General features: G+C 41.9%; 2 protein-coding genes across 7 annotated transcripts in view; one reads left to right on the forward strand and one right to left on the reverse strand.

Moving 5' to 3' along the window:
• Positions 1-15,973, forward strand: part of LOC144727170 (solute carrier family 35 member B1-like) — a 33,733-nt gene extending 17,760 nt beyond the window's left edge. Inside the window, exons 5-10 of the mRNA XM_078605841.1 lie at positions 1,134-1,164; positions 2,479-2,642; positions 5,012-5,138; positions 10,429-10,535; positions 13,971-14,124; positions 14,675-15,973. Coding sequence (XP_078461967.1) covers positions 1,134-1,164; positions 2,479-2,642; positions 5,012-5,138; positions 10,429-10,535; positions 13,971-14,124; positions 14,675-14,721 — 630 coding nt within the window. The 3' untranslated portion in view covers positions 14,722-15,973. The remainder of the gene's footprint in view (positions 1-1,133; positions 1,165-2,478; positions 2,643-5,011; positions 5,139-10,428; positions 10,536-13,970; positions 14,125-14,674) is intronic.
• The window catches only part of PHF14 (PHD finger protein 14), a 40,787-nt gene continuing 29,941 nt past the window's right edge, over positions 14,965-25,810 (reverse strand). For 4 of the 6 annotated variants that reach the window (XM_078605836.1, XM_078605839.1, XM_078605835.1 and 1 more), the window contains 3 exons: positions 23,105-23,222; positions 19,492-19,536; positions 14,965-17,316 (listed from right to left, as the gene is read on the reverse strand). In XM_078605836.1, coding sequence (XP_078461962.1) covers positions 17,221-17,316; positions 19,492-19,536; positions 23,105-23,222 — 259 coding nt within the window. In that variant the 3' untranslated portion in view covers positions 14,965-17,220. The remainder of the gene's footprint in view (positions 17,317-19,491; positions 19,537-23,104; positions 23,223-25,810) is intronic. The other 2 variants (XM_078605840.1, XM_078605837.1) reach the window with 1 other exon arrangement.

Below are 25,810 nucleotides of genomic sequence, written 5' to 3' on the forward strand. Positions count from 1 at the left end.
TAACCGGCAACATCAGCTATCTGCATATTTTATTTAACAGGCCGAACTCTGCAGATGATGCTCTGAAAATGGAACCCAGAGATGTGGTTTTCCGAAGGAAACAAATACTGCTGGGAAACATTGGTCCAGAACGCCCGTAGGCTGGTGGTCTTAGTTGTTTTTGTTACGTGCGTGTTTGGTGCCGAAGCAGACTCTATTTATTGTTTTAATGAAGAAAACACAAGTTGTAAGCTCTCCGAACGCGAGAACGCATCGGAGAGCTACAGCTTGTACACGAGTCGCCAATCTTACACAGCTTGCCAGTGGCAATTGGCAATCAGATCTTTCTGTTTTTGCAGCCAGCATTATGTATGTTTGTTGAATATATTTCCCACCGTACTTAGCCAACCGTGCTATGATAATATGTACTTGATTTCAATGAAGAATATGAAAGGCAAATTCTCTTTTTTTGGCACTTTAGAATATGGGATAGAGTATATTTCATACCTCTTAAACAATCAACGAATTATTAATATCTGGTATGAGACTGTAAGATTGTTGAGTTGAGTTATTGTTATAATAATATACAGATTTGGTACATTTATTGTTTACTATGGTTTCACAGTAGTAATTATTTTTGCATGTATTTTTTTCTTCAGGAAATACATGCAAAAATGAATACCAAATGTGTACGTTCTTACAAAAACATTATCCTAGTCACAATCAGGATACAAATGTACGCATCCTCAATGTTTCTAAAATAAATGCATTTAGGATGGACTGAATTAGTTTTTTCACACATCGAATTAATCTACATGTGACAAATTACATTCAATTACAGCTATAGTCAGGACACTGCTATCACAACAACAGTGAATGACCGCAGTAGTGTCAGTGAAAGACAAATTCCATTTACGAGACAGTAAAATGCTCAACCCATACAAATACAACTGTGCAAATTATGTTGATGGGAATCCAGTGGTGAAGAAAGCGATGAATGCACACAGAGAATGGCTGAATTAGCATCACTCGATGGGACAAAGTGATGTTGCATCAGACTTGTCCTTGTTTTGAGAACCAAAGTAATTGAATGCGAGTGGGGAATTGGTTAATGTCGTATTAACCTTCGCGTCTTTGTGTGTCTGTGTGTTTAGGTGTTGGGGAAGTCATGTAAACCAATCTCAGGTCAGGTCTTCCACGTTAATTGCCTTGAAATGTGTTTTGCTTTCCTGACACAAACGAGGAACATCTGTCCGCTCACATAATCACGGCCGCTGGGCAATGAAGTCATTACACACGCCCGAAAGAAAACGTAGTTAGCGACGCACCTCCGATTATAGCACGGTTGGCTGCGTACGGTGCGAAAGAGGTTCAACACAAAAAAAACGTGCAGCGCATTGGTCCACGCGAGGTGACGAACAAACGGCGGGTTTAACAAGAATCACGCCGTGGCCACTCGATGAATTGTCGCGATTGAGGATCGACAAGCGTTTAAAAGAGTAAACGTTTTAACATTGAGGTGAAATAATTTAGATAAATATCAAAATCGATTTCAGCCATTCTCAATCCATACTCTTTGGTTTTTTCGGTAAAGTCACATAGGTGAAAATAAAATAAAAAGAAAAATGAAAAACAACTCAATTCAATCTACTACAGTGATTTTGGCTGTAACGGTTCCACCTGTGTTGCCTCCGAAACGTCGTGATTTAATTTAGTTGTTTTTCATTTTAATTTTTATTTTATTTTCACCTACGTGACTTTACTTAAAAAAAACAAAGAGTATGGATCCTTGCAGTCACGAAAACTTCAAATCTAGAATTCTCAATCCAGTTATGGGGATTTTGACCATACTTCACCACGGTGGTCAATGTTGATTGGTAATGGGAGGGGGGTGGGTACCGTGGCCAGGAATCGGGTTTATAGCACGGCACGCTGATCAATGTACCACTGCTCTATTGCACATAACATGAACTAAATAAACACATTGATGTTAAAAATGAACATTAATAGATTAATGCATGGGTCGCTACACCCATACTGCAAACACCTATTGCTGCTGCATGAGAGCATAGAGCACCGTTGATTGTTCGCAAGGGGACAGCAAATGGAGCTCTCGATTTTCAGCAGATGGCAGCATTTGTTTACAACAAAAAGGCCACTACAACGCACGCCCCTTGGCACAATTCACAGCGGTACAGAGCGCATACCCGCGAAGGCAGTGTGTGCAATGGTCGCAATGACAGCATTAACCGCTACGAAACGCGGACCCCCTTGTTTGCGTAAACGGCAGTGGCACGGTGAACATTTATCATTGTTTTCCCCACTGATTCACCTTCGCCGTTCGCTGTCCAGCCAAGGGCCGTCCGCCACGTTCAGCAGCCACCGCACACCGCACGTGACTCCGAACCCTCCCCGTGTGCTAAACGCGTCCGCATCTCTGCGGGCGCAATTGCCCTCAACAAAATCACGACGCCGCTCCCCCTCCCCTCTGCCTTGCAGTGTTCCTCCTGGGCCTCGTGTTTGCGCGCAAGAAATACCCCGTGGCCAAGTACCTGTGCGTGCTGCTCATCGTGACGGGGGTCACCCTGTTCATGTACCGCGACGGCGCGGCGCGCGCGGGGACATCTGCGCTGTGCGGGGTGGGGGTCGGAGAGCTCCTGCTGGTGGGCGAGGCGTCAATTTGTCCCGCTGTTACCGTCGTTGGCAATCGCTTCTGTGCCCTGGCACGTTGGCATCGCGCAGGGGGTGGGCGGGCAGGCGGATTGGCGGGGGGGGCAGTCCGGCCCAGGCACAGGTGCCCGCGCAAGCGCGTTAATGCGGCATCTGTCACGGCATCGTTAAGGTCGTTGCGTTTCGAGTCGTGCGCCCGAAGCCGGCGTCTAGCAGGGGCGCGGGGGGGGGTTGATCGTTGCCACCGTGCGCACGTGGCGTGCTTCACGGCGACGTGATTCAACGGAGCTAACGAGGGGTGGCGAATGTGGCTCAGGAGGGCTTGTGATGTTGGGTTGCTGAGCTCGGGTGATTGGCACGACCTGGATTCATCATGCAGGGCGTGAGAGGGTGTGTTTGCAAGGGGTGCAGTATTTGGTAATGAGTTATATGTGTTGACTTAAAGCTTTCGTGACTGCAGGAGTTCGTATTCTTTGGGTCTTTCGGTAAAGTCACGTAGATAGGTTCAAGGAAAATAACAAAAAACTACGACGTTTCGATCGCAACACAAAGCGTCCGTCATCAGGAAGAGGGGGTTAGCTTCTAAAGGCAAACTGTTTATAAAGGTTTAAATGGTCGGAAATACATCGGGCTCTATGGTGTAGAGTTTTGATGAGGGAATTATTTTGGGAAGGATTGTTTTTGCATTGCGATCTCCCATTAACATGCTAATCTCTCTCACATTACCATACTAATCTCTCACATTAACATAGCCACCTCAGGGCGCCCATCGTGGAGGCCTCTCGACGATCTCACATTATCACGCAAAATTTTCCCTGGCAGCCCTTTGATTGGTGGGAAAACCAACCACCGTCGCGGTCGCTGCTCATCGCTCTTTACATTCACATTGGCTGCTGACATTTGGGCTACGTCCATTTCAAACCTTTATAAACAGTTTACCTTTAGAAGCTAACCCCCCTCTTCCTGATGACGAACGCTTGTGTTGCGATCGAAACGTCGTAGTTTTTTTTTATTTTTTGCTATTTTCTTTGAACCTATCTATGTGACTTTACCGGAAGACCCAAAGAATATTAGTTATATGTGAATGTATATTTTTAAAAATACCGTAGAAGGGAAATAATAAAATAATAAAAATAAAACATTATAAAATACAATTCTCACTACGTTTCGGCCACAACGCAAGCAGCCTTCCTCAGCGCTGTCTTTCCAACAGACCTGTTCTTCACCTGAGGACGGCTGCTTGCGTTGTGGCCGAAACGTCGTGAGAATGGTATTTTATTATGTTTTATTTTTTTTATTTTATTATTTCCCTTCTACGTGACTTTACCGAAAGAACCAAGAAGGTGAATCCCTGCAGTCACGAAAGCTTTAAATCGAAATTTAAAAAATACCGTTCAAATATTTCAATTTGCATACGATGCAAAGCACATTTCAGCAGCCGTAGGATGTCACTGACTGCTACTGCAGGTTCAGTGGATACTGCACATGCTATGTGATGAAGGGACACCAGAGGGTGCTCATCGGGTGCGCGGGTTGAGTTCGGGAACATTGCACGTTTTGGACACGGTTACTGCTGGGAAATATTTGGCAACATAAATTCACAACTGAACAGTTATTGTGACCGCGAATCGATTGACACGAAGAGTGAAGGGCGTATCTAGCTTTGATTTGGTTGGACTCCTGTTCCAAATAAGATAGGAGCAGGGGGTGGCAGATTCAGCATTGCAGTCCATGTAATTTAAACTACCATAACGATGCCATATTCACATCTTAGCGACAGATTCCCTCCGAGTTAATGTGACATCTGCTGTTCCTCTGAAGAGTCGCGCCTCGTGGCGTGGAGACCGAAGCATGAACGTGGGTTCTCCTCTGCACTCTTTACCGTTCGAGTGGCATCTGATAGGCACTCATTGATGTGTAAATCAACAATTAAAATAGATAATTTTGCTCACGTGAAACTTTTAGAAATGTGCATGGGAGAATCGATTAGTTACAATTTAGGAGAAGTAATGAACACGTTAATGTTACATTTTGAGGTTAATGGAGCGAACAACATTACAAAACAAAACAGAAAGAAACAGATTTTTGAATCACTGCCGCAAATCGTGACGGTTCATTGAATCACTTGGAGGCGGGGGGCAATGATGATCCATGACATTCTTTGCATCTCCCATTAAAAGCCACTGACAATCAAAACCTTGTTAGGGGGCATGGACGTCTGTGTGGGGAGACAAAGGCGTCCGGGCCGTGGCGCAGACCTCACCACCCCCTCGTGCGCTATGGCAGCCTTGATATGCGCTCACTTTTCCCGACACTCCGTGTAAACTACACGGGGGACCTTTGTCTTGTGTGCCTCCCCAAGCTGTGCTCCCTGGTGCTGGATGGACTCACGGGGGTGCTGCAGGAGCACATGAAGCTGCGGCACCAAACCTCCTTCCTCCACATGATGTTCCACGTCAACGCCTGGTCCTCCCTCGCCCTGGCCCTGCGTAAGAATCCCACCGCACGCTGCGTCGTGAAAAGAGGACGCGGGCACAGATGGTGGGCCGTGGTCCAGACGCCTTGATTGAAACCATTTGGGGCAGATAGGCGGTGCTTGAGATGGCCGTGTGGTGTGTCACGCCGCTGCTCGATCTGCTCCAACTTGCATTTTAGGTTTCTCTTTAGTACTGTTATATATGTCTTGGGTCTGCACGTGCTGTTTAGATTTATATGGTAACCCTGTTCAGCTTCCTCCGAAAGTGCCTGTAGTAGATATAATTCAAACAAGGCTGACTCTGCTGATGAGACACTGTACGTGGAAAACGGTGCAGAGTTTGCTTGTCTTGAGACAGTGCTGCTGAGATGATGCACTCCTCCAAGGCCGTGAAGATCATGGGTTGTGTAGGAAAGTGACGTGCGGTGAGGTCAATGGCTGACCGAACGTCCCTGGTGTAGGAAAGTAAAACTGTATATATACTCTTAGTTCTTTCGGTAAAGTCACGTAGGTAAAAAATGAAATTAAAATTAATAAAAATAAAACAATAAAATCACGACGTTTCGGAGGCAACACAAGTCTCCGTCATCAGGTTGGACAGTCACAGCCAGATTTGCTGCATCAAGAAGTGAAACTGTTCTACGTGGAGACGAATTTGCGCAAGGAGGCGTCGTCCGCTCATTTATCTTGCAGTGTTTCGACGCTTTGAAATCCAAATTAGTACCACTATTTGCCATTCTACCTTTCCTGTATTGAGATGGTCTGTTTGCATGGACGGTCATGTGCATTGATCTGTGGGTGCACTGCTGCCTGAGGCGGGAGTTGAACCCAAGGACTTCTTCCTATGAGACACTGAGCCACCTTGTCGAACTGACAATGCCCCGATGATTACGCACGCTTTCATACATTTTTGTTATAATCATTGGTACATTTTGAAAAAATATTACTGTTCATTATTTCTATTTACAAATACCATCGTTTGCCTTATACGTTTACTTTTTTAGTCCTATGTATTTACAAGTCAGATCACTGATGTGGAATTGGAATGCGGTGTAGTTACATTTCTTTAGTAATGTATTAATTATCAATTACGGTAAAATACATTAAATCAATTGATGATGTAGTGATCTGCAGGATTGAAACATATTTTCCCAAATAAATAATATTGCATTAAAAATATCCCCCAGACTTAGTTAATTAGATTAAATGTCACCATGATGTTGACGAGCACAGAGGTTTGCGCTGGTCAATTAACAGATACACTTTCTTGACTCATAAAAGTGATTAAAAACAAATGTAGATGCTGGTGTGGGGGGGTGGGGAATCACACTTGCAGCTATTGGCTAATCCAAGAATAATTCTACGCGGGATTATTCTTGTTAATTTACATTTCGCTTGTTGCATCTATATACACACACACATTCATTTTCCTCCCCGATAATTGAACTTTATATCAAACACGAAACGCTCCCATTACATACAATGGGCGTTCTTCGAGCGAGGCCTATAAATAAAATAATCGCGTGGTGATTTGAGTGACGCGAACCTCCAGCTGAGCCCGTGGCGAGGCTGGGAGTGTTCGGGACGGCATGCCGCGCGTGTAAATGAGAAAGGGGCTTGTGCGGAGATGCTCGTCGCTCGCTGCCTCGTCTTGTGTGCCCACTCAAAAGGAGACGGCGAAACCTAATTACTCAAATAACCCCCCCCCCCCGACGTTTGCTTATACAGGGTGGTCCAGATGTCTTGTGACCCCCCCCCCCCCCAATTTATTCACCCCGAACATGTTTTTTTCTTTGCATATTAATTTCTGTTTTAAATAAACCTCATTATTAAAACAAATATTAAGTTTTTTTGGCGTCATCTGGTCCAACCCATGTGAGACTAAGCTCTAAGGAAAGCTGTCTCGGGTGTGGATCAATCAACTTCAAGGACAGTGCATACATTAACAGAGTTATGTTTTTTGTTTGCATTATGACTGCAGGTATTGTGTTCTATGCAAACATGACTCCTCGTAAAAAAAAGGTGTCAGTTTTGTTGCCAGATAAAAGGGTAAAAAACCAATTATCAAATATTAAGTTTTCAAGAATTAAATGGGGGGGGGGGGGGGGTCACAATACATCTAGACCACCATGTGGATTCGTGTCAGATTTCTCTCGCGTTGACAACACGCGGCCACTATTTGTGACACACGGAAAGAGCCCCGGTGGCAATTGCGTGCGTGCACGCGTGTCCCATGCAACTCCCTGGCTTATAGCTCTTTGCCTTCATTCCCTGCGAATGTAGCAATGACGCCTTAAATTGCATGGGGGACCTTGACGGATATGCGCACGACGTAACGTGCTTGCCCTGGGTTGAGGCTTCACAGTCGTTGCACTCCGATAAAAATCTGAAACATATTTACGAGCTGGTTGATGTCGCCTTTTAAATTCAGGCAAGAAAAAGGAGAAGCGGTTTTGAAACTGATCGCAGTGCGCATTATAATGTAAGGAACCAATTCTACAAATAGGCTTCAAGCCGGCACAAATGTATGATTTATGGGAAAGTTACGTCATCACTAGAGCACGTTAGACATTTTACATCGAAGGTGGCTAAACGGACGCGATGTTGACGTCGAAAGCAATAATTCACACCTTCAGTATGAACTGAGAATGCTACATTTTCGTGTAAAATATGGCAAATGCTGAGAATTACTGAATTAAAAAAAATATCGAATCTCCAGATCCACTCCAATAACGTGTTGTAATCGAATACAACAATGCTGTCACACACGATAATTAGAACACAATTGTAGCGAGTTTTAGTCGGTGATAATAATCACCATCAACTCCATTGCCCAATAAAACAATCATACACACACACACTGCTCACATTCGGTAACGCATTGTGTATCGTGCATACTTTGTCGTGCGTCTCACAGTTGCTTTAAGTATTTTTTTGCAGAAGTGCCAGCAGGCTCAGTGGTGGCATGGACGGCCGGTATCATGTCGTGCCTGCAAATAGAGATGTAACACCCTGGGATTCCATAACAATCTGCATTTGTCACTTATTATGCCGTTTATTTGCACACTTCTTCGGAGAGAAACTAAATCTAACATGATGATTCGCAGGCTGCACTTCTCATTCTAGACTTTATTTTCACTTATTTACGTTTAAAAAAAAAGAGAGTTCAATGCTATCACTGTTGGGATATTTTGAGTCAACGGTCTGTTGTGTGTTTTTTTATTTCGCATTAGCATGGCTGCCATTAAAGAGGATAATTATGACTGCCATGTTCGCATTAATAAGGTACATTTTTCAGGGTGTGTTTTGTTTGGCGATAGGTGCATGCACCCACTGATCTCCGCACCTGTCCCTCATCTGTCGCTGTCTGCTACTGCATGCCGTGCTCGGTAATTACCAGCATCTCCGGCCAACAGCACAGCGAGATGGCGACAGCGAGCTCTGCCCCCCTTTGTCTGTGCGGCAAAATCTTTGAGGTTTGGCAGGGATCGTAAACATCCATTTGGATTTACATTACGCGAGAGGAGAGAAGGGGGGATGTGAAAAAGGTTCCTATTGTGGTTCTATGTCCACAAGCTCAATACTGAGAGCGTAACATAACCCCACGATTTTTTGTACACATTGGTCCTCTGTGCGTAAATGTTATTCCCACTTGCATAACAAACCCAACACCTTTGCAGCATCGGTAAAAAAAACAAATCAATATTCGAGAAGAGGTAGAAGCAGACATCATAATGAAAGTAAACAGTGCATCAGACACCGGTAGTTGTTGGTCGGCTTCATGATGCACTCCCTGGCAGTTTAATTTGCCATGCACAGCGGATGTAAGTGAATACAGTGCATGGAGCAGCGTTATATATCCCGGCAGAAGTCAGGTGTTTATAACGACAACAAAATTTGGCTTGCCTGAAACCTCCTGTCGCAGCACAGAGGTTCCCAACCACTGCAATGGTGAAAGTGGATACCATCGGTCCTTCCCGTGGGTCAGAGGGCAGTAGCCATAGCGTGGTCACGTGGGATGGATCTATCCTGGAAACAGTTCACGCAGTAACTTAGGCCCACGTAGGTGCATACACTCTTCTGTAATTTTTCCAAAAGTCAATCATTCCTCAGAATCATCATCCCATGGTTAGGTCCCGTTTGAAATACCCATCGACTTAATATGCATTCACAATTATTAATCATTGGCGATATATTGACATTATCAACAAAATAATTAAACACTTGTTCAACGTGTCACCTCGTGTTAATTACTCGTGTCAAGCCGTCGATTTCACTATTCCAGCCAAAAACAAATGATTCAATAAGCTATAATTTTAAATAGCCATAAAATAAGTGAAAACTGTATCACGTACAACTAGCATGAGAGTATACATGGTTATCCATGTATAGATATCCCACTAAATAATTTAAATTATAGGGTAAACATCTCTCCCACCATCCATGCTTAACCACCTCCATTTTCTGCATCCTTGTAACGATATGGAGCCGTCGCTTTGACAATATTAGATCGCCTCTTGAAAAGAAACAGGAAAATTACAAATGGACCACCCCGTATAACATGGCAAGGGATGTGGACAAGCAGTACTGTACTGCGCGTGTCCAAGAGGACACGTGTTCTACACCGAGTGGTTCCAATCCGTAGACTTTTAGGATGTGTGTTAGCAGAGCATGTTTGCTGCGTTCATAATGTTTTGTGTGAACATTGCTGCGACATCGCAATATGATCGTTGGGGCATAGCTATCGAGTGAGCAGGGAACGCAAATGCAACGGGACATGAGGAGCAAGCGCCAAGAGGGGGCCCAGCCACCGGCCGACAAAGGATGGTGGGGGGTGGTAAAATTGGCGTCATCTGGTCCAACCCATGTGAGACTAGGATCTAAGGAAAGCTGTCTCGGGTGTGGACCAATCAACTTCAAGGACAGTGCATACATTATCAGAGTTATGTTTTTTGTTTGCATTATGACTGCAGGTATTGTGGTCTATGCAAACATGACTCCTTGTAAAAAAATGTGTCAGTTTTGTTGCCAGATAAAAGGGTAAAAAAACAATTATCATATTTTTTTACTGGCAAATGAGGTTCCAATGGTGGGGGGTGCTAGAATTGGACAGGGGGGCTACGTTTCTATCTGTGCACCAAGGTTCGTGGCAAGCCGCGCCCGTGGCACCGGATTCCATTTCAGCAACATACCAATCAAGCAATCGTTGGCAAAAGCTTGAGTTCCTGCAAGAAATTACTCGGCGTGCCACACATGGTTTGAAACGTTCTAATGCCCTCTCCCGATTGTCTCTCCACCCGTAGCGGTCGTTTTTACGGGGGAAGGCTGGCACTTCCTCCTGTTTGCACAATGCCATCCCGACATCGTCTTCCACGTGGCGCTGTTCGCAGCCACCAGTGCAATGGGCCAGGCAAGTGAAATGCGCCGAAGGGGTTAAGGAGGACAACGACAGCTTTGTGAACGTTTGGTCGTGTTATCGTTACGTTTTAATACGCAGGCTGTCGCAACCAATATTATCCATAATAAAGGTACCGGTAATTACAAGCGAAAGGTCGTACTCCAATTCTAAATGTTGTGGGTTTACTACTCTCCAACACACCGGTGTGCTGAAGTAGTAACGAATTGGCACTTACCAGTTGGCTGTGTCGAGTGGTGGCGGGTTTAACGACGCATTTATATTTACGCGATCTAACCCAAAAACACCTTTGGGGCCGTCCATAAATGGCGTCACGCGAGTTTGGACGATTTTTTACCCCCCCTTCGTCACACGGCGTCACAAAAAGTCAGACCCCCCCCCCCTCAAATATGACGTCACAAAGCTCTACCCCCCCCCAAAAAAAATATAAAACATGCTTCAAATCGCTTTAAACTATTGTCATTGTAGTGCGTATTTAATGTGGCGCTGCACTCTGATGTTGTAGACATTTATTAAAAAGTCTATTTAATTAAGTAGAACGTTCTTAATTTTTGGAGCTTTCGTGACTGCAGGAATTATTCTTTGGTTCTTTCGGTTAAGTCACGTCTAAAGATACAATAATAAATTAAAATAATAGCGACGTTTCGATTGCAACACAAGCAATCATCATCAGGCATAAGAGAAATAGCAACAAAAATCTAACTAGAAAACTATAGACAGACATACAAGCAGAGCCGATATGTGTCCTCTCTCTGTGTGTCCTTGTGATGTCTGTCTGCTTGTATGTCTGTCTATAGTTTTCTAGTTAGATTTGTGTTGCTATTTCTCTTATGCCTGATGATGATTGCTTGTGTTGCAATCGAAACGTCGCTATTATTTTAATTTATTATTTTATCTTTAGACGTGACTTAACCGAAAGAACCAAAGAATACGTAGAACGTGTTGTCTATATTTATTTAATGTTGCGCATTTTGATGTGACGTCACATTTCTCACACCCCCCCCCCCCCTCTTGTCACACATTGTCACAAATGTCTGACACCCCCCCCCCCCCCGGTACGTGACGTCATTTATGGACGGCCCCTTTATGGATCGACACTTTTGTTTAAAAAGTGCGAATCAAGTGACGTAATGCCATTCTTAACCAAAACAATTAAAGTGCACTTGATGGAAACCGTCTCTTTTGAACATTACGAACACAATCGAGTCGGTGTAAATCAGCACCCATATCTAAAGTGCAATAAATATACGGTAGTATTAAAAGTACAGTAATACAAAGCAGTAATATAAATCGTGTACGATACGAGCGGGTACTGCAACCTCTTCTGTGACGTCTGGCCGGCATCAAGGGGAGGCCAACATACCCACTCGATATTCATGGGTTTTTTCGGTAAAGTCACGTAGGTAAAAAATCCACCTGAAGACGGAAGCTTGTGTTGCCTCCGAAACGTTGTGATTTTTATTTTATTTTAATAAATTTTTATTAAATATTTTACCTACGTGACTTTACCGAAAAAACCCAAGAATATGAATCCTTGCAGTCACGAACGCTTCAAATCTAGAATGAATACCCACTCAAGTGCCCTTCCGCTAGCAGTGGCGTGTGAACAATACCTTGCAAGACCGTAGCCTGCCTGGTACCTTCTTTACAATACTGTATTGGGACAAATAAACAACCAAAGTCAAGAAGTGCATAAAATAGTGTCTATATATGTAAAAAAAAACAAGTTCAAACACAAACTATAATGAGACAGAGTAGTGATAAGAATGTGTTTGTACTAGTCAAGAGTATGGAAATCTGACCCTTAAGCAGCCAATATGGCGTGTGCCACATGGCTCTGTTTCCTTCCATACGGTTTAACGCAGATGCTAAAAAAAGGCCACGCTTTCGAGCCATACGGCTGATCGACGCTTGCCGCTGATGAGATGCGAGGCTGTTGCTGCCTAGAGACTCGCGTATAATGAGACGCGGCTCCTCATTGTCGATTGTGACCTGGGGCTTGTGTAAAAGCCACAGGGTGTTGGCCCCTTGATCTCAGGTTGAGATTGCAGACGCATGGGAGACTTTCCTTATTTGAGTAACGCTAAACTGGTTTCATTTGCTAACGGATTCAGTGTGCACAACTTTACCCCATAACCATCGGTTAAGGTGCCCAGATGGTATTGCCACAAGGTTTTTTTTTTTACATCATATTAAAAATGTCAACCTGGGAGGCAATTACATGTGTTCCATATGGTCTGTGGTTATTTTTGAATAAACCTTCATTTCCATACTCGTGAAGACTTCAGAAATAGGGATTGAGCAGTTTCGAAACCGACATGCTGAATTACAGCGCAAAGTATTCAGAGAAACATATAATTTGAGAAAATAAATGTAGCGCAATGGCATGGTTTAACATTTAGGTATACAACATTATTAAGCGTTAAAGTGGTTAGCAAAGATTATACGAGCTGTTTCATGCCACGGGTGTATGTCAGTGAGCAGTGAAACTTCTGGCCAGAAATGTCACCATGCAATCACGAAAAAAATCAGCGGCTGCGGGACTTTATTACTGGAGCATAATTTCATTTCGTAAGAACTTCGTGACAGTGATGTAGAAATTAAAACTGGTCGCAAATAAAATACGTAAGACTATTTAAGTTGTGTTGGCCATTTCATAGCAGAACCTTTTTAGCATGAGTAATGTGCATCTTTCGTGAGGATACACTCTCCTCGCAAGGCAAGTAATCACAAGTGTAACAATTTAACAAACATTGGTTTACCATTTACTATTTTGAATCATTTATTTAAAAATATATTTTTATGTGTAATTAACATTCATATTTTTATCACTAAAATACACACGTTCATTTTAACGTCATACCGGACTGAAAATGCTTTGATACAACTTTACAACAAATTAGTTTTACAGCAATAAAATAGCAGCGTAAATGATTTTGCGATAATTGCTTACAATGTTTGAATTTTTCCAGTTTTGTGCATCTGGCGAATGCATCTGAGTGCAGTTTGCGTTAATAAAAGTTGGTATGTATATAACCATGAACCATTCTAATTACTGTAAAATGGCTGTACAAAATTACTTATGAGGCAAAATTTTAATCTCACACTTACACGTAATCCACCAGGCTGATTGCAGTCAGCTATAACCGATGGAAACGACTTAACCCTAATAAGACGCTTTTCAGTATATGCAAAACCTTTTCTTTTGTGATAGCACAAACTGGTTATTTTTAATGCATAACAAATGAACAATATAAAAAACATCATGCTTCAACTATAATTGTCTGCAGTAAAAAAAAAATGGTTTACTGTGCTGTACATTAGCGTGGGTTTGCATACATACATATATATAAACTGTGTAAGTATAAACATGTACGAGACGAAGATGACGAGAACCCATTGCACGCTGTATCAACCCCCTCCACGCAGGCATTCATCTTCATGACGGTGGTGACCTTCGGCCCTCTGACCTGCTCCATCTTCACCACCACGCGCAAGTTCTTCACCGTCCTCACGTCCGTCGTTCTCTTTGGCAACCCAATGACAGGCCCGCAGTGGTTTGGCGCTGTGCTCGTATTCTTAGGTAACGTTTTGTTTGCAATTTCACGACGCTAAATTGCATTGCCATTGCATAAGATCTGCACCATAAATCCGCATTGATACTTCCCATTTGCGCATTTGTTAACCCATTAAAAAAGTGTGTTAAAACAAAAAGGAACGTAAGCATATAAGTACTGCTAAAACGGTTAATTGGCGGCGGTATTTTGACGAACGTTTCAACGTCATGACCGAAGCCGTTGAAGTAACCATTAACATTTGTGTCCGTAAAAAGATGCACACAATGTATTTAACCGATCATATAATTAACTTCCGGTTTGCACAATAGCACTGTTCGTATAATGCAGTGTGTCATCCTAATATGCGAGTGTTGCAAATAATCTGAGGGAAGGGAACCCGTGCATCTGGAATGCCGGAATATAGGCCAAGTGCCTATATTCCTGGCCTATATATAGGCCAAGTGTCTATATTCCTGCACATATTGCAACATAAAGCATCTCTCGAACATGCTTCCAGAGATTTGCAATGATTGCTTTCATTAATTTGCCTTCGTCTGTTTTTTTTTTCTCTTGCAGGTCTTGGCTTGGATGCTAAGTTTGGACGTTTGTCAACACCGCGATAACCCGATATGAAATTGCATTATTTTCTACACTTTAAATTATAGCAGTAACATGTTATCACGATTTATTTTGAGCGCGCTAAATAAGACTTATATTGTGATTACCATGCAGTTAATCACGAAGCCAAAAATAAAGCAAATAACTTGAGTCTCACAAGTGGCAGCTGAGAACTTGCAAGCACATCATTGTTAAAAAAAAATCCACACACGATTTGCAAGATTTAAAGAAGGCGCGTATGCATAGTGTGAAAGCGAAAATGGGATAAATCCCAACTGTTTATTTTTTACTTGGGAAATGTGCATGAGTCATGGAGGTGGCAGAACATTGTGTAAATTACAAATTATGTACGAGTGAAATAACATCAGAATTCTTACAAATAACATGGACCCATGACATGTGGCAAGAGGATTGTAGTCCAGGTATTGTAACACGTCTGTGTCATAAAGCATATAGTTTTCATCTGGCACTTTACTCATTGCTTGAACGCATTACTTTTACAATAATCTAGAGCAAGGGGGTGGGGCACTTTTCGCCTTATTTTTTTATTGTCATTCGCCACAAAACAATGGAAGGCATTTTATAAGAAACACGTGTTGGACATTGTCTGCACGTATTACATACACGTTCCAGGTTTCAGGTGAGCAGTTTGGGCAGGTTTTTGATGAACCACTATGCTTTTATCAACATTGTAACAATACTGAAAATATTCAGTTAAATTTAAAGGATCAAGAGCTTGCATTTATAGGGCACTTCAATACCATAGCATTGCAAAGTGCCTTAAATAAAGCACAAAATGTAAGGGTGGCACAATATTTCGAGCCAAATGTATCAAGGAAATACCAGACCATTAATTGTATTGCAACTTATGTTAAGATTACTCAAAACAGTTGGGTAACAATATACTAGATTGATTTGTTCCTAATTTGTCCACCAACTGCAGGTATACTATGATGGCAGATGAAATCAAGCGGTTCCTGTCATAACTTTTTTTATACTAGAACACACTGAGCCAACGGAAATGTCTGAATTCATATAAAATGTGAAGGGGGACACCATCATACGTCATCGTTAAAAGTTGAGCTGCATAATTCTGGGGTGGCAGAAATACTCCTGAACATGACCCCAGGTTAGGGCAGCCTGCGACTTCAGTAAATGAGGAAAAACATTGAGGCTGTCCAAGACTTGGTTTTGAAAGATCAGCTTTTTACTGTTGCAGTTAGCTGCCACCTTGGGTGTGAAATTGGTGGAATCTCATATTGGCAAATGAGCAAGGCGACACAAAGAGGACAACATCTAATAACTTTTCATCACAATCCTGACCTAATGAAGGCAGACTGGGAGAGATTTAAGGGTCAATTTATTACTGGTGATGAGACCTGAATTTAGGATAATGACTCTGAGATCAACTGGTGGTCAATGCAGAAGAAACATTCAACTTCTCCCAAACGCAAGACATTCAAAGTGCTCTGCAGAGAAGATCATGTTCAGTATTTTTGGGATGCTAAAGGTGTGTTGCATATTTACTTTACGCCACACAAGGAGACGATCATAGGTTAATTATGCAGACTTGCTCCATCAACTGACCACTAGTCTATCAAAGAAAAGCACCAAGGTAAGATGAGAGCTGATAAATGACAATGCCCGAGAGCATTGTCATTTATCGGGTCGCACAGCAGCAGGAGGTGAGCGGCGAGTCCACGCGTGGCCCGCCCATTATTTTATTTACCACTTCCGTCCACGCCTCTTTCCCACACTTGTCTCAGTCACAGTGTTGGTAAGCCCACAAGCTGCTAACCCCGAGCCAAAATGAGTAAGAAACAAACGTCGCAAGAGAGCTTATTTGAAAAGGGGCAAAGACCCAATGATGACCCCCCCCCCCAACCCGGTCCGTGAAAAAAATTGTATTCCACGAAACCGGTCCCTGGTGCCAAGAAGGTTGGGGACCTCTGCCCTAGAGCACACAATGCAAGTTGCAAAGGCTGCTGTCAAACTACCACATTCTGCCTATTCTCCACAAATTGGAATGCAGTGACTTTCCCCAGCTTCCCGAATTAAAGGAGCATCTGCTTGGACGCCGTTTTGACGAAAATTACGTGTTGAAGGAGGCTGTTTAAGGGTATCTGAATGGGCTGGAATTAAAATAAAAAATGTGAAAATTTAAAAAAATGTTAGAAACAATATGGAAAATACATTGCGAACGAGGGTAACTTATGTAAAAAATAACATCGCTAATAGTGGTGAATGCATTGTATCCATGTGCAGCTTGGAACGTTCGTACTCAATTTGTACAAGCATCTGACCCATTTTTCTGAATCTCAGTCTTATGACACGTAGTGTGGAAATTCATGTAAACTGTTCCCCTGGAAATATTGTCAGAACCAACAGAATGCAAACACATTTCTAAATATTGACGCTATACAACACCACATTGTTAAGATGCTCTACGCTTCATGTAACTGCAGGCGATAAAAGGACACGCAACTTGAGGTTAACAATTTTAATTACACGCTTTTCTTCATGGCAGGCGAGGTGGATTCTTCCTTGTTTCCTTTCGCACCGTTCTCGTCTTCCTTTTGGTCTTCGTCGTTGTTTTCATCCTACAAAAAAGAACGACAAATCAGCGTTGCATGTAAAAGCAACCGGATAGAGACCTGCGTATGAAAACAGAGAGATGAGAATTGGAACACGTATTCATCATCGGAAAAAGGAAAAAAACATGCAGAAGCAATGATGAAATCCAGAACGGTGTCATCCTTGAGAATGATTAAAACGTTAAATCCAACTGATCTCCAAATATAACTAAAATACGTATTGCCCATGCAATCATTCAACTGATTTTACAATATTCTTTAATTTTCCTTATGGTTTTGTATGTAGTTTCTAAAAAAAAGTTAGACGATAACTATCCCTCTCTAATTAGGTCTATTGGATAATTACGCACAGACATGTGCATTTTCAGGTGATGGAAGCTCATCATTAAAATAAAAGTAATATATACATTGTGTGCATAGAGAGCCATGAGATATTTTAATGTTCATATACATTTATATAAATGCCTCCCTAAATTTTTTCCGAAAATATCACATTTATAATACAGCACTTAAATAAATAAAACTATACTTCCAATCAAAAAATATATCTTCATCAATACATTGAAACATGTCCTTTCATTGCCACAATGGCTGTAGATACTATTTACCCTCGAATAGAAATATTACAAGACAAACACAAAATACTTCATTGATACTGTAACACCATTCAATATTCGTGTTTACTATAAACTTCTATTCATTACATTCATTCGGATACACAGTTAAGTACTCTCTGGAAAACAGGAAACCATTTAACAGAACGCTGCTTTGGCAAGACAACGTATGCAAATGCATCTTCTTGGTTCTTTCAGTAAAGTCACGTAGAAGGGAAATAATAAAATAATAATAAAAACATCATAAAATAATTCTCACGACGTTTCGGCCACAACGCAAGCAGCCGTCTTTCCGACAGACCTGTTCTTCACCTGAGGACGGCTGCTTGTGCTGTGGCCGAAACGTCGTGATAATTATTTTAGAATGTTTTATTTTTATTATTTTATTATTTCCCTTCTACGTGACTTTACCGAAAGAACCACGAAGATGAATCACTGCAGTCACGAAAGCTTTAAATCGAAAAGTATGCAATGCAGTTAAGCTTTACACAGAGATTATTTGTGGTACTTGTCACCATGTGAGAGGAAGAGTGCAGGCCTTATAGGTAACGATGCGTGCATTGGGATCACAACACGCGATGGCAGCTTTCATCGACACCTCCAGCCCAACAGTGCTTGGTGGCATATTAATGACATAATCTACACGTTGTTATGAAATACAATAATAATAGCTCATACGTGTAGCAGCAATATACATCACGGTGTAAGATGTGCATAATAAGCTACGGCCATAAACATGTTGTGATTTAAACAGGAGGAAAATAAACATCGCAGAACCATCGGGGCAATCTTGATACTCAAAAGGTAGTTTACACGCCAGAGTGGTTTTTAAATGTTACGAGCAGCTAAGCAAGACTGCATTTTCTGACGTGTCATTTGTTAAAAAAAAAAGCTGAAGCAGAGTAATTATGTAGACACACCTTCATGTTGACTGTGTTACATTGCAGGCGTCTCACCGGCTACAGTTGCCTATGTAGAGTGTTTAACAACGTTAGCCTCGACTTAACCAGTCTATGAATCACTTCAAAACACATTTAAAGATTTAATTGTAGAGTTGCACTTTATAAAAAAGAAAAACATCCTGATCATATGAACCTTATGGCGGGACCCCGGGGTCACATAGGCTCTCGCATAAACGTCGTTGCGACGTCATTTTATGTCTGTTGAAGGGGAACGATACGGCAATTGATTCCTCTCGACGAGCTCTACACGATGCGCTAATGAAAGTTTCAAGGTTTTGTTTCTTCTGTACATTCGTCCTCGCTGCGCTTGGACGACACGACAACAGAATGATCTGTGCCAGGTGGGTCGCGGCGTTTATGTGCGCGGTGGGACAGAGTCGCCAAAAATAAATGTATTAATTGCATTGTTTTTTTTTACTTCCGTTTATTCGGGACCCCGGGGTCCCACCATAAGGTTCATATGCAATTTACCCATACGAAGGGATATCCGAACACGTATAGCCAAACTCTTCAGACGTGGAAATGGGCTGCCGATTTACCATGTGCACCATTTGAAATGGATTCACAAAATCAAGGACGACGGATGAATGGTAACAAAAAATTACCTCCGTAACGGCCCTCGTGTACCAAATTCCACCTGGATTGGCAGCCTCAACAGAGACAGCGACAACGGGAGAGGGTCAGAGTGAAGCAACACGGCCAGCAACATTACATGTTTGCACATGGATGTGGTCTGCTGGCACGCACGCTTTCTAGCCAACCGTAGAGGAAATGACTGGATGAAAAGCTTTTGTGTCCTCCTGAGAGGAGCACTACCCATGGGTTGAGAACTACTGGGGTAGAGGAAGGGTCTTGTTCCAAATGATCAACAACCACAAATATATGCCAATGGTCATGTACAAGTTGAAATAGCATTTTTATCGTGACAACACAAAAAGGTAAATCAGATAAAAAATATATATATTTGTTGTAGCCTTTATCTCTATTGTGCTAATGACATGTCATAGGTGAATAAATTCACATTCAGAGCTCTGCAGCTAGCAGTGCATCACTGCGTCTCAGAGAATGTCTCCGAAAATTGACGCTACAACTTCTTAAGGCACTTCAATGGACCTCTTTATCTACTTGGGAACCGCTCAAAGTGAAAAGTGTGTTCATCACAGGTCGAAAACACGGATTTGCTTATTCCAGCTCAAAACGAAGTGAAACAATTTAATGATATATTGTGTGTTCAGTTATTGGTGACCATGCCGAGATTATCATTTCACTGTTACGCAATATCAAGCTGTATCATGAACGACACTCGTTAGTCACAATATAAACATTCTGTTATAATTTTTCAAGCCCAGAAGGGAAATCAATGCAAATGAAACAAAAAGTTGGGTAACAAATGTGGAGAACAATTGATAAAATGCATTTTATATTCAGTGCCAATAAAATTTCCATTTAAATGTTTAGGTAGTGTACGATAATCACAGTGGATTCCAACCAAACTACCACCAGACAGTGGGCGATGTCTGCCTCTGATGGCATGCGAGAAATATATTTTAATGAGAGAACTTGTTTTGTACTCCGTTCATCACTTACCTGTCAACTGCCATTGTGCTATCCACGATAATGCCAACGTCATTGATTTTTGACACTACCGCATGTTCAGTCACACCAAAGTCTTTGGAAATGTAACATCCAACATAACTGGAGGGTCTTTCAAATTTTTGGCTGGACTACACAAAGCGTCAGATATTCACGAAGATGTCTGGGACTCTTGTAGCAGTCCTGGGCTAGATTTTTTTCCCTTTTGAGCATCAGTTGAAACAAGGTATGCTTTGAGTATGGGTCTTAGCAGGAAAACATCACATATAATCTCAATACACATGATGACCTTTCAGAAGCCTGCTCCTATAGTTATATATGTAGACAATCTAATTGGCAACTGGAAATATACTTGCTACGCTAATCCTAACTTGATGGCGTGATATGTAACATTTATACAAATATGTAAAGGTTAACCAACAAACGGATAAGAGGCGGGATAATAGGCAGCAAATTCGTCATCACCGCAGGGACAGAAATAAAATGGTAAAACAAATGGCATCAAAACGTAGAAGGTACCAAAATAAAAATGTTTACATAAAATATAAAACAACAACAAACAATAAATCACAAAAATAATTAAATACACCAAATAAATGCAGGATTAGTAAAAAAAAATGTATAAAACGTACTAAAAGGTGTTTGGTACAATCCTATAAAAGTACGTGGACAAACATGCACCTACTGTTATGCAATATTAAAGCTGCAATTGGAAACTTTCAGAGTAAAATTTGTTGGAAATGCTGTTCATGATACTACCCAACAGTAAGCAGCAGCAGTGCAAATACAAGGCAAGTTGCATTTAAATTGTCGATCCACTCATAGAACAGCACACGCCCAAAGGCGACACTTACCCACGTGCTATAAAGAAGACATCACAGAAAAAGCACCGTGGGTTACCAAGTGCAGTTTATATTATCAACATTCAGCCCGTCATATATGCAATCGCTTAACATTGTGTCAACATAAACACTCTCACGAGAGCAGTATTTCTTAACGGTATCCCATGTGTGAGAAGTTAAGCTTTCCCTTGCATCACTGTACAAGTACACAGACCGCGCTGTTATTATTTAATGCAAGGAACAAGAAAAAATCCTCATTCAATTCGTTCGGACGGCACATGCAACTCCTCAATAAAGCCACAGTGTGAGGCGACAAACTAATTTGTGATGACAAAATGACATGGAAGTAGGGAAGAAAAGGGTGGATGTGAAAGAAATATAATGCCATTTTGTTTCCTGGTGATTTTTGACCTTAAATGACTAATTAAGAGTGCTGCTGGTGGGTGGTGCGTAGCATTGTATCAAGCTGGGTTATAGATACCAGATGTCAGTTTCCTATCTGGCACTGAGAACCTGATTATTGATTTCATCTCAGCAGTGAACTTTCACAAGGCTGCCCTTAACAAGCAAACAAATCGTGCCTAATTACCCACTTGTGCCACCATAATTGCAATACTGTCACCCTGCTCTTACCCAGCTAAAACAAAGACCTAATTACCTAGCAGCTATAGGAAAATACGGTATTTCAATATATGAGAGTAACACTACACGTTATTATTGTAGCGTTAATGTGGCCAAGAACCCATAAACATAACCATTCTCTCATGCTGGTTAAGGTCCAGCTGTGTACTTATACCGCACTATAAATGAGATGTTTAAAATGACACCATAAATATTCAACAAGGGGCATTACTCATTAAAATAGAGAGATCCCTGGTTCATGGCAGTGAACCACTTTACTGCAAAGCAAACCATCTTATCTTACACAATTATTACTGGTGAGGTTGATGCTTACACATTAAAAAATTACATTATGGTCCGAATATAAATCATTGAGGTACATGCATAATTCAGACTTTTTTTTAAATGTCAGTGTGTTTATTTAAGTGTGTTTTTAACACCGTACAATGTGTTACATTATTAAAACATAAAAAAAACACTCAGCTTGAGAGTTCTCGTACCAAAAGCAGATCCAAATAGATGCTATTTTCTGAATTGATACTTGCAACACAATGCCAGATAAATAGAATTAATAGTTATACCTTTTGGATATCGTGTGTGGCACATTTAGAATGTATTCCTGATATTTTCTGTCTTACATTTAATCGCAAGTACACATTCGTTTTCAAACATGGTAGTACATAATCTATTAATTGCGTTGTATTTAATTATGTATATACATAAAAACTCCCAAAGAAACCTAGTAGTCTCAGATTTTGTTTTAAACATGTTAGTAATGATATGTTAGTAATGGTCAATGTCAAAGAAATTGTTCAATTGTCTTTTAGAAAAATAAATTCATCCTGCATCATTTCTATCAAAACCATTGTGTACAAAACATTTATTTTAAAGTTTCCATGAATGTAGTAATGTATAACTAATTCACAGCCTTAGTCACATGTTTCTGCATGACCTGGTTTTAAAAAACGGATGCTTTCATTTACACAATGACGCAGGCGCGTTTACAATTTGCAATCACTGATGCTGCAGTGAGTTTACAAATACATTTTTGCAAGTACTGATAAAAAATGCAGTGGAGCGGTGGCTGATGTCAGGATGACCATGTAACAGGTACAAAGAAAGCAGCACTGCTCCTGGCAAGGGATCCAAATTAAGGTCTCACCTCTGATGGCGTGGAGTCGCAATCTTGACATATCCAACCATAACCGAACTGCTTAGGCGACTTCTTAAGGGGTGGGTTGAGGCAGCCAAAGTGGTAATTCAGGGTGCACTGATCACACCTGCAACAGAAGTACAAACAAGAAACACGCACAACACGCAGCGATCATGTTTCTACTCAGCATTTCATTGTATTACCATTCAAGGGTTTGTGGTTAGATCTTCAGCAATAACATTCCGCCTTTCATTATTGTCTATAAACTGTTTAATGGAAATGTATGATGCACCAAAGAAATATTTTTTTTATTAGATTTTTTAGTCCAAAAAGTTCCACAAGATATGCAATTTCAAGAGAAAAAACTGGTTATTTTAGCTTTTCTTCCAATTATAAAACAGCAGACATGGTGAGGAAATGCACAATTTTTTATTTCAATGCTAGTTATATATGTTTAAAGATAAGAAATTGCGTGATTGTGTATTCCATATGGTAAAAATACATTCTATACCTTGATCCATTCTCATTTTCATCAGTTACATTTTTTTATTTAAATTATTACACAAGCAATGTGCTTACTGATTAATTATATAATCCTTAATATTTAAATTTTGACTTAAAACTTTAGTGACTGCAGGAATTCATATTCTATGGTTCTTTCGGTAAAGTCACATAGATAGAAAATAAAATAAAAAATTTTATATAAAAAACCCAAAACTGACGACGTTTCGGTCGCAACACAAGCGGTCGTCATCAGGCGGAGAGAAAAAGGGGGGCAAGCCTCTAACTGCAACAGCTAATAAAGGTCTAAAATGGGCGCAAGAGCAGTGGCGTAGCATGAATGGACGAGCTAAAGTTGCGAGTGGGCGGGGTACAAGAGTCGTGGTGCCGTGCTCGTTCGGCATAGTCCAAGTGTGTCAGCAGCATGGGCGGGGGTAGCAAATGTTAATGTGGGAGAAGACAGGGGGAGAGAGAAGGGGCAGAGGTAGGAGGAGAGAGAGGGGGAGAGATAGGGGGGTAGTGATAGGGGGAAAGAGATAGGGGGAGAGAGAGGGGGGGTAGAGATGGGAGGGGGGGTAGAGATGGGAGGGGGGGGCATCGCACCTCGCTCCACACATCCACCCTGCTGATGGTGGAAGTTGACAAGAACTTACAAATCAAGTCATGATCCAAAGTGGTTGATGACATCTTTCCAATGATTGCTGAGTTTATAACCGTCTTCTCGGTTGGAATTGTCTCTGTGTCTATATATGTGGATGCCTTCATGAACGAATCTTTGTTGATAGCCAGGAGGCTTGCAAAGTACCATCGTTTTAGAGAAATCAATTTCGTGAGCCAGCCGCATTAAAATAATGATCAGTTACGGCAGAAGTATTGGTCCTACCGTGTTTCAAATCTGCCTTATGTTCACAAACGCGGTCCGAAACATGTCGTTACATTTTTGCAAGTACTGATAGTAATTTTTTGTCAACCTCCACCATCAGCCGTGTGGATGTGTGGAGCGAGGTGCGATGCCCCTCCCCCCATCTCTATCCCCCCCCCCATCTCTACCCCTCCCCCCCCCCATCTGTATCCCCTCTCTCTCCCCCTATCACTACCCCCTTCTCTCCCCTATCTCTCTCCCCCTCTCTCTCCCCCTATCTCTACCCCCCTTCTCTCTCCCCCCTATCTCTCCCCCTCTCTCGCCACCTATCTCTACCCCCTCTCTCTCCCCTTATCTCTCCCCCTCTCTCACCACCTATCTCTACTATCTCTACCCCCTCTCTCCCCCTATCTCTACCCCCTCTCTCTACCCCCTACCTCTGCCCCTTCTCTCTACCCGTCTTCTCCCACATTAACATTTGCTGCCCCGCCCATGCTGCTGACACACTTGGACTATGCCGAACGAGCACGGCACCACGACTCTTGTGCCCCGCCCACTCGCAACTTTGGCTCGTCCATTCATGCTACTCCACTGCTCTTGCACCCATTTTAGACCTTTATAAGCAGTTGCAGTTAGAGGCTTGCCCCCCCTTTTTCTCTCCGCCTGATGACGACCGCTTGTGTTGCGATGGAAACGTCCTGAGTTTTTTATATTTTTTAAACTTTTACTTTATTTTCTATCTACGTGACTTTACCGAAAGAACCATAGAATACCTTGATATTGATTTAAGCTCTGACAATTCCAGTAATAACTCAGAGTTCATTTAAAAAACAAGCCTTCTCCTTATTCGCAATCACATTTGGACATCCCGGTCGCACAATGAATCTAAAAGGGCTTGAATTGTAAATCCGGACAGGATAAACATCTGATGCCCAGGAATATAACAAAGTGAGCACCACTGAATCACTTCATGGCAGCTGCCGCCGCAGTAACAATATTTTACCAAACCATTAACATTTCATCATACACACAATGCCACTGTAAAACATTCATTTGCTACATTAATTCAAAATTGAAATGCATTGAGCCGTAGTTATTTAATACATCTAATGCGATGTAGTGGCATGGCGTTTGGGGCTGCCTGCATTTGTAGGGCTGATTTAGGACCAACGTTTTGGGGACAGATGGCTCCAGCCAGGGGGATAAACGCACAGGCGTGAATATCAGCGCTCAACTCGCTGTTAAATCACTCAGCCGAGCACCGCTGCTAACCGGGGAAAGGGGAACTCTTCACAAGGTCAAGCTTTCAATCCCACACTTTCCTGGGTGAACATAAAATGCAAAAGATTAAC

This window comes from Lampetra planeri, chromosome 2 (genome assembly GCF_965212315.1).
Source record: "Lampetra planeri chromosome 2, kcLamPlan1.2.h2, whole genome shotgun sequence".
Classification (NCBI taxonomy): domain Eukaryota; kingdom Metazoa; phylum Chordata; class Hyperoartia; order Petromyzontiformes; family Petromyzontidae; genus Lampetra; species Lampetra planeri.